General features: G+C 59.7%; 1 protein-coding gene across 1 annotated transcript in view; it reads left to right on the forward strand.

The window, feature by feature from the left end:
- Positions 1 to 5,542: 5,542 nt before the first annotated feature.
- Positions 5,543 to 9,395, forward strand: part of CUX2 (cut like homeobox 2) — a gene marked incomplete at its 3' end in the record, with an annotated part of 11,245 nt that continues 7,392 nt past the window's right edge. Inside the window, exons 1-9 of the mRNA XM_026859978.1 lie at positions 5,543 to 5,762; positions 5,954 to 6,074; positions 6,885 to 6,961; positions 7,048 to 7,114; positions 7,368 to 7,416; positions 8,142 to 8,246; positions 8,757 to 8,948; positions 9,059 to 9,117; positions 9,274 to 9,322. Of these exons, the coding sequence (XP_026715779.1) occupies positions 7,384 to 7,416; positions 8,142 to 8,246; positions 8,757 to 8,948; positions 9,059 to 9,117; positions 9,274 to 9,322 (438 nt within the window). The remainder of the gene's footprint in view (positions 5,763 to 5,953; positions 6,075 to 6,884; positions 6,962 to 7,047; positions 7,115 to 7,367; positions 7,417 to 8,141; positions 8,247 to 8,756; positions 8,949 to 9,058; positions 9,118 to 9,273; positions 9,323 to 9,395) is intronic.

Consider the following 9,395-nt stretch of genomic DNA (forward strand, 5'->3'; position numbering starts at 1 on the left):
CGGCTGGCGCCGCACGGGGGGGTCCAGCCCCCGTCACCTGGAGCTCTCCCCCGGGCCAGCGGCTCCCTCGCAGGCTCTCCCCCCTCACCCCTCCGCAGCCCTCCCGCTCTCCCCGACTTCTTTACACATCAGCAAAAAAAAAAGCGAGGAAAATAGCAAAGGCTTGAATGAATTTTTTCATCAGTTTTCTTCAACATTTGGGGTCTCTGCTGCCGCTTTCTCCCCCGACAGCTGTTCCTCTCTGCTGAAAAAGAGCTCATTTGTGGTTTACTGCCACCAGTATTTAGATGGAAATAACCCACTACTTATCCTGCACTTGATCTCATGGATATAAGAATAAACTCACCGCCGGTGCGATGCAAATCCCGCGCCTTTGGAGAGGAGATGTTCAGACGGTCGGTCCTCGCCGCTGTGCCGGGAGGAGGACCGGCTGCGCTGGGGGAGTTTTACCATTTTGTCAGTCAATTATAATAATATTTCTGCTTCCAAATGTTTAAAAAGTTGGCTTCGGAAGGTATAATCATGGCACAGAGGCCAGCCTGACAATAGTAATTAATTAGGCTATTACGCATTCTACAGTGATAATTGCTTTGCTGGAAAGTCACCAGCCATGAAAAGGACCCGGCGCGTAAATGTAATTTATCACACGGCGGCGATCCCGCGCTGCTGCCGTGCCTCACCTTGAGCCCGTGGATGCTGCGGAGGGAGACGGAGGGGGGTGGAAAAAAAATAGAAATTAATAGTACATCGATATATAATGCAGAGGCAGAGCTCGCCGCCGGCCGCCAAGGGCTTTGTGGGCAGAGGGAGGGCGGTTGGCGGCGGGTTTGCCGTCGCCGATGGACGCTGCGGTGATGGGGGGAGCGGGGACGATGCCACCCTGACCCCACCGAGCCAGGGCTGTTGTGGGGATGTTCAGCTGCTCCATTTTTAGCTATTTTCTCCTTTTTTTAGCAGGATGCTGGCGATGTCTCTCTCTTGGATGAAGGCATGGGGTTGGGTCACAGCTTCTGCCCCAAGAAAGCGAGGATTTGTGTTTTGTTATTATAAAACCTTGATTTTAGGGCTGACGTGGGCTTTTTCTGGGTGTTTATTCAGCTCTACGTGAGGAGTAACAGCGGTTACAGGGCTGGGGTGAGCTCTCCCCGTGGAGGACTCGGAGCTGCTCTGGCAGGAATCTCCCCATCCAGAAAAGGTCGCTGAAAATTTTAAATATCTTTATTTCACTGACGTTTCCTTGAAGTTTAGTGGGACTCTGAAAGAGCAGAACGGACTCCTGGTTCGTCATCCTGCCGACCAGCCGTGCTGGCGATGCCCTGGCACGGACGTGGGCTGAAATGTGCCGGCCCCGAGCCAGAGCCCAGCACGAGGGGCTGGGGCAGGAGCCGAGGCTGATGAAATGGCCCCAGATGCCTCTTTGCCAGCAAACTGTGGGTCCTGTGGCTTCAATTAAGATACTGATGGTAGTTAATGGGTGGGAAAGCGTTACGGATCCGCTCACTGGGAAGGTGGGATGAGCGGCGAGTCGACCCCTTGCATGAACCAGATGGAAAGGTGGGTCTGTCCCCAGTGAGCCCGTGGCCAGTGGCCACGGAGAGGTGAGGTCCACGGGACCATGACGTGGGGATGCTGCAGGCTCCAGCCTGCCCCAGAGCCACAGCGTTCCCGGTGGGGAATGCTCAGACCTCCATCAGGATTGCCAAGGAGAGGGAAAAGCTTTAAAGTTTCCCTTTGAAAAACGCTTTGTCTCTATGATGTGACTTCAGGACTAAAATTCGGTGGAAACAGCCCGATTTGGAGGGGTGGGCCCGCTCCTCCTTGCTGGCCCAGGTTGGGGATGCGCGGGGGGTTGGCACGGGTGATGGAGAACACGTTAGGGCTGGCTCGTTGCTGTGCAGCCTTTGCTTTGAGGCTGTCCCAGGGGAGATGAAGCTCTTCAGAGCAGCTCGAGCGGGTCCAGGCGTCCCCGTCGCCCCGCGGCAGAGCCGTGCCCATGGGCCGTGCCCGCTCCCACTCCTCTCCTTCATCCTGAAGGATATGGGAAGTGTGTGGGGGGCATGTGTCATGCAGGGTTGATGCCATAGAGCACCCCAGCACCACCGCTTTGTCTCTGCATCCTTACAGCCCCCCGGGCAGGGCTCCCTGTGCCACCCCAGTGCCACGTGCCGCTGGCAAGTTCGGCAGACGCAGTGCTGTCCTGCTACAATACACAGGCAGCGCTGCTCGCTGTGTGCTTGCTGCCTCCCCCCCCTTCCTCTTTTCCCTGCTTTATTATTATTATTTCAAAGCCCCCCGAAGCCAAGCGTTTTTGCAGAACGCTGAAAAAAAAGCCCCCAAATTCCTCCTCTGCTGGAAACACGGCGCCGAGAAAGTAGGTTTGTGTACGAGACGCTATAAAAAGCCCGGCTTATACAATTTTAACAATAGAAAAATGATCTTTGTGCTCCAGTGCCTGCAAGCTTGGAAGGAGAAGGCGGTTTGCTCAGGTGGCTGCTGGATTACAAATGAGCGGTTTGCTTTGGGTTTGAATGACAAGCAATCGCAATCTGGGCTGGCAGGGTGAGCCGGGAGCTCCACCGGCACGGAGGGGATGGGTGGAGGGAAAAATATGCCCCAGTGTGGGAGCTGCCACCGGGCTGAGGCACAAAGTTCAGGCTTTGTTTGATAATTAGCCCGTCAGTGGCTTAAGAGTGGTTTAATTGACTGGTCTGCTGTTGGTAATAGTGTGTCTGCCAGCACCACGTGCCAGGTGGGCACCTCTTCCTCCGTCGCCGGGTGCCCAGTTTGTATCAAACTGGGCATTTTCCAGCTGGAAATGGGTCACCTCCATCCCTGGCTCCTGCGGTAGGGATACAGAGGTCCGTGTGTCCCACCCACACCCCATCCCATCCGCTGCAGGCGGGGCTGGACGTGGAGGGGGTAGCAAGGGGGACCCTCCGCAAACAAAGTGTGCCAGAGCCCGGTGGGCAGCATCCCCCCACCCCGAGGTGTCATCGTGCCTTGAAAAATTAAGGGGAGTAAATGATTCATGCTCATAAATGTTGGATGGGAGCGTGCGGCAGATTAATATGTTGTTCAGTTATTAGAGATGCGGTGTGCCACCTCCCCGCCGCCCAGCCAGCGCGAAGTGTCACCGGCACCCCGGTGCCCTGGCAGCCGAGGGGGCACGGGGACGTGGCATCCATGGTGACTTGGTGTGAGCAGGCGATGTGCTTGGTGTGGGGCGTGTCCCTTCTCCGGCCCTGCGGCACGAGGGTTTGTTCACCAGCAGCACGAGCATGGCATGAGCATGGCGTAAGTGTTGCACAGGCATGGTGTAAGCATGGCACAAGCATGGTGTAAGCGTGGCATGAGCATGGTGTAAATGTGGCACGAGTATGGTGTGAGCATGGCGTGAGCTTGGTGTGAGCATGGTGTGGGCTTGGTGTGAGCATGGCGTGAGTTTGGTGTGAGCATGGTGTGAGCATGGTGTGAGCTTGGTGTGAGCTTGCTTCCCAGTCCTGGCAGCCCCTTGGTGGATCCAAACACCTCTCACGCAGCGCTGGAGCTGGCCCCACAGCCCAGCCCAGCGCTTTCCCCGGGGCTGGACCGGGTGGTATTAGCACGATGGAATTAATCCAGCCGAGCGTTTTGCCCCAGCTGGTGTAGGGAGCGGAGCCAAAGCACCACTTGCTCTTTCCCCTTCGAAAATCTCCGCTCCCAACCACTCCATCCCGAGCTGTTGGCTGCAAACGGGGAGCAGCGTGCGGGGGGATCGCACCGGCCGTATTTCAGCAGTGGGGCTGTGGTTCACGGAAGGGGAAACACTGACCCAAGGAAAATCCCTGGAGCTTTATCGCTCAGGCCAGTCCCTCCCGTATTATTTCTCATCACGGAGGCGAGAGAAGTTGCCAGCCCGGATTGGACGGGTCCTGCCCCGGGGTTTATCCCTGCAGAGGCAGCTCGTGGGCTGGCACGGAGCCTCCTGCCAACACCCCCAGGGCTGGGGGAGCGCGGGCAGGGGGGGCCTCTGGCCCTTGCAGCCTGTGAGCTGAGGCCCTGGAGCACGGGGTTTAATTAGCCGTATCGTTATCTTAGCTCATGTACTTACAGGTGTTATTAATGGCTGTGAGAGCATCCAGCCCGGTTTGGGGCCGTGCCTCATCGCTGCAACCCGCTTTGATGGTGCAGTCCCGCATCCTTGGATGGCGAACCCGCCTGAAGGATGCTGAGCCACGGCTCCGCCACCAGCCAAACGCCACCGGCAGGGCTCAGCACCCACCTCTGCCTGGGGCCCCGCGGCCGAGCTCCGAGCACAAACCTTTCGTCCCGGTGTGTCCGCGGGGTTTCTCTGATGTCCAGCAGAAAAAAAGGGGGAACGTTCCCTGCGGAGGAGGGTGGATGCTCTGGGGGTTTTCCTGGTGCTGAGGTGGGGCCCTGCACCCCACGCGGCTGCGATGCTGTGGGGTGGGAGGGCAGCGGTGGGTCAGGGGGACCCCTGAACCCCACCTTGGGGGGGGTTACACGTCTCGGCACCACTCGTTTCCGAGGAGCATCCACGCTGGGTGTTTGCCGCGAGGATCATGGGCCAAATCCTGCGTGTTTGGAGCAGGTTCACCCCAAAGACACCCGGTGCTGCGGTTGGGCTGTGCCACCGAATCCCACGGCGCAGCCACGGTGGTGCCGGGCCCCCTTCATCCTGCGCCGCTGCCGACTCAGCCAGGCACTCGCTGAGCAGGAGAGCTGCTCTGCATCCCGTTCAGAGCAGAGGCAGCCAGTTGTGATTTTTTTTTCCATCACCGTTATTATTTTTTACCCTTGGATGTCTGCCACGCGTCCGTGCTGTACAGTAGCACTCCCAGCTCTGTCCCACTTCTCTGTTTGTCTAACTTTTTGACCCTGGAGAATTTAAATCTATTTTCTTTCCTCTTCTTTTCTAAAAAAAAAAAACCAAACCCCACACCAACCAAAACAAAAAAAAAACCCCAAACCTATATTAACCTGGCTCAATAGGAGGCATTTTCTTGAACTTATTAAAAAATCCAGACTTGTAAATTAATTTGTTCATGTTGTACAATGGCAGTGCAGATGGACTCATTAGCATGCACACAACAAATAATTATAGATGAATTTTTAGCTGGCCTGCTTAATGGGCTTGCTGGGTTAATTATGTCAATGTATAATTACATCAGCCCTGGGAGACATAATGGCACACCCTGCTGAGCAGACACTAGCTAATGATGGTGTAATGCTGACAGAGGGAAGACGGACGGCTCTGAATGCACCTGCTTACCTCGGCACAAACCGCCATTGTCTGCACCCAAACGGGCCGGCGCTGGCGGCACCGCGGCCACCGGTGCTGCGGGTGCCACCGGCTCCCTCGGGGACCCGATGTCTCCATCCAGCCTTGCCGGTCCCTTGGGGCTGGTGATGGAAAGCGCAGGACCGAGGGGGTGTCCCCGTGGCACCCAGCACGGCGTGGGGTGCCCCGGGGCTGGGAGGACACCCGCTCTGGTTTTAAGCGGGGTGCGAAGGGTGGCTGCCCTAGGATGGGTGGCGAGGAGGGTGGGCAAGTCCCCGGGGAGGTAGGAGAGGGCTGGTGGCGGGCATCCTTGCCGCTCACCATTGTGTCCTGCGTCCCGCAGACCCCGCTCCTGTGCTGGAGGCTGCCCGGAGCCTGGAGGACCGGCTGCAGCAGCTCCAGCGCCTCGAGCCCGAACCGCCCCCACTGAAGGACCTCGGCCGCCCCTGGAAGAAGCACCCGGAGCTCATCGGCACCAAAGGTACCCCCCCGGCGCCAGCCGCCCCATCGGACGAGGGTGGCAGTGGCAGTCCCCAGCTGGGTCCCCCCACGTGCCTCTGAGTGTCCCTGGGGGGGGTGTCAGGGCCAGGACCCCTTTTCCGTGGCCTGTGGTCCCCATCGGCCACCGCTGGTGTCCCCTATGCAGCTGTGTGATACGTGTCCCCCCCGCAGAGCGCAGAGAGGGGACGTCACCGGCCGCCGGGCTCGCGGCCGAGCCCCTGCTCTCCGGCATCGACGGCAAAGCACTGTGTGCGGAAACCTTGCTGCAGAGAAATGAGGCAGAAAAGCAAAAGTACGTGAGTCCAGGGATGCGGGGTCGTGGCGGGGTGCTGCGGGGACACGTGGCTCTGTCCCGGCTTGTGCACGGGGGTGTCCATCTGTGCCTCCCTCGCCTCCTCTGCTCTCCGGGTTGAGAGCAGACTCATCTTGCCCAGAATCCCGATGCACAATCTCGCGCATTCCCGGAGTCCGTCTGTCTGTCCGTCCCCAATCCCAGGTGGTTTCTGGGCAGCGGCGGGCACAGGCAGAGCCGGGGCAGGTCGCTCCTGCCAGCCCTTCGTGCCGTCTCCCTGGCACGTGGCTTTGCTCGGACAAATGGGTTAAAGCCAGGTCGACGGATGAACCTCATTAAATGGCCTTTTAATTTGGAGGCTCCCGGCTTTCTCGGTGCCTTCATTGTTATTCCTTAACACGCTGCACCGGGAAACAAATGAGGAATCTTTAAACCCTAAATTGCAGATCTCTGCGAGTAAGTTCCTGGCAAGTGCAGGCTATAAATAATGCAGAATAACTTTTCCCTGATTGCTTCCCCCACCTCCAATTAATTACAGACAGGGGTGGGCTGCCATCCCCCCTGTTGGAGGGGGTTCAGCCCCAGGGATCAGGACCATTATCAGCCCTAAGTGAGGTTTTTTACACCCAGGGCTATAAACTCCTTAATATCGTGGGGGTAACACGGCTTGAACACATCCTGGCATCCACCGGTGGGTCTTTCCCCGAGCGATGGGGATGCAGCGGGGGGGTCTCCGTCTGCCCTTGGGGGGCTGCGGGGTCGGCGTGGCCGCGGTGCCACCGGCGCGTGGCTGATGCCCGTCTCTCGCAGGGGGCTGCAGGAAGCACAGGTCACTTTGGCCGCTCGGCTGGGGGAGGCAGAGGAGAAGATCAAAGTGCTCCACGCAGGTAGGGGGTGGGGCTGGGGCAGGGGCCGCCGGCCATGGGGGGCCAAGCCCTCACCCCACGCCTCACCCTCCTCTTCCTCTTCCCAGCGCTGAAGGCAACCCAGACGGAGCTGCTGGAGCTGCGGTGTAAATACGACGAAGAAGCCGCCTCCAAGTAAGTCGCCGATGATGCCTGGTTGTGCCTGAGGCTGAGCCGAGCCGCCGGTGGCAGTGCCGGGACATCCCCGCGGTGCTGCTGAATGACTTGAGGAGCTGAGATGCTTGAGGCGACTTCAGCAGCACCCCAAGTCGTGGGGGGTCCCGATATCTAAGAGGCCCGCCTGTGCCCTCGGCTGCGGCGCAGGCAGGAGCCCTGGCTGGCCGTGGGGGCTGTGTCCCGGCTGACACCTCTCGCTTTCTCGTCACAGGGCAGACGAAGTAGCCATGATCATGACAAACCTCGAAAAAGCCAACCAGGTGAGCTGGGAGCTGACTTTTCAGCCAACACAGGGCACGTACCGTGGTCCGCCGTGCTCAGCCACGACCCCCCCGAGCCACTGCACCCACCGCAGCACCCTGAGCATCCACGTAGCTTGGATGTCTGTCCCCAAAATGGTACGGGGTGGCCAGGCTCCAGGACTGGGAAGCCCTACAAAGTGGGCTTCTGGTTTCCTTCGCCCAGCTGCTCCTCTAAACCAGCCTGGTGGGATCCCCAACACACCAGTGACCCTCACCATGAGGCAGGGGGGGTCCCACTGGGCTGCTTTGGCCACAGGAGCCAGCGTTTGTCACCTCCGGGTGTTTCAGGGCACAAGCCACACCAGCCCGGTGTTGGTTTCTGTCATAATTCCTTCTGGTCCTATCCATTCCTATTCACTGCTTTTATTTAATTCTGAAAGTGTAGGTGCAAATAAATGCGCGTGGATAATAAATTAGGCTTAAAGAGCAATTTGCACATAAATACGGCCTGTTGGGTGGAAAGAGGCAGAGTCCTGGAGCTGGGCTGCAGCCCGTGCCCAGGGATTGGGACTGAGAACTGCATTAGGATGTGGGGAGATGAAATAAATTGAGGGGGGCTTATGGTGATGGTGGTGGGAGCCAGATGCCCGGCTCGATGCAAACCCCGGGGCCCCGCTCTGCCCTGTGTGGGGTGGGATGAGCCGTGGGTGCCTGGCCCTGACGCGCTTTCTGCTCTCTTGCAGCGAGCGGAGGCGGCGCAGCGGGAGGTGGAGAGCTTGCGGGAGCAGCTGGCGGCCGTGAATAGCTCCCTGCGCCTGGCCTGCTGCTCCCCGCCGGGCGCCGCCGGGGTGAGAGCACCCCTTGGGGCTGGCAGCACCCCATCGTGGCCCAGAGCACCCCCTCCGGGCTGGCAGCACCCCGTTACCACAACCAGGAGCATCTGTCCCAGCCAGGAGCATCCCACTGCACTTGGGAGCACCCTGTCGTAGCTTTGAGCACCCTGTAGCAGCCAGGAGCATCCTGCTGTGTTCATGAGCACCCTTTTGCATTCGGGAGCACCCACCATGTTTGGGAACAAGCCTGAAATGCCAATGATTGAGCCATTTTTCCACCATGGAGGTGGTAGCGTTGGCCATGCCCTACCTGCACCCCTGTAGTAATGGGCAGATGTACCTGGGAGAGCTGTAAGGGCAGAGGAAAGGTCTGTCCCTGCCCACGGCTGTGTCACCTCGGGTCCCCCTCCCACAGGGCTGAGTCCTGGACTCACCAGCTCCCCGTGGGGACACGTCTGATGGGGAGGGTGGCCCCTGTCCCCACGTCAGGCAGCCGGGAGCTGACGGTGTCCCCTCTCCCAGCAGGACAAAGTGAACTATTCCATGTGCTCAGGGTCGAGGCTGGAGGCAGCTCTGGCTGCCAAGGACCGGGAGATCCTGCGGCTCCTGAAGGACGTCCAGCACCTCCAGAGCTCGCTGCAGGAGCTGGAGGAGTCCTCTGCCAACCAGATCGCTGAGCTGGAGGGACAACTGGCTGCCAAGAACGAAGCCATCGAGGTGCGCCCACGGGGGCTAGGGGCTTGCCGGGGACGGGGGGGCACAGGCTCGGCTGTGCCGGGTGTGCGCCGGGAGCCGGCTGCGAGGACTCCCCCCTCTCTGCTCTGCAGAAGCTGGAGGAGAAGCTGCAGGCGCAGGCAGACTACGAGGAGATCAAAACAGAGCTGAGGTATGGCTTGACCGGCATCCACGCCTGCTGCCTGCTTGTCCCCCGGCCGGCCAGGCGCTGCCGGCACCCACGGCATGCCAGCAGCCGTAACGCTCGGCACCTTGAAGGCAGCGAAAAGCCACGTGCGCCGAGTCACCCCCCTTGTCTCCCTCCCAGCATCCTGAAGGCGATGAAGGTGGCCTCTGCCAGCTGCAGCCTTCCCCAGGCAAGTGCTGCGGCGTGCGCCGACGCGCTCGCCGGGCTGTGGCACGCGTGCCAGCCCTGCCGCCCGGGGCTCC

Source organism: Athene cunicularia (genome assembly GCF_003259725.1).
Source record: "Athene cunicularia isolate RWA chromosome 15 unlocalized genomic scaffold, athCun1 chr15_part1, whole genome shotgun sequence".
In the NCBI taxonomy this organism is placed as follows: domain Eukaryota; kingdom Metazoa; phylum Chordata; class Aves; order Strigiformes; family Strigidae; genus Athene; species Athene cunicularia.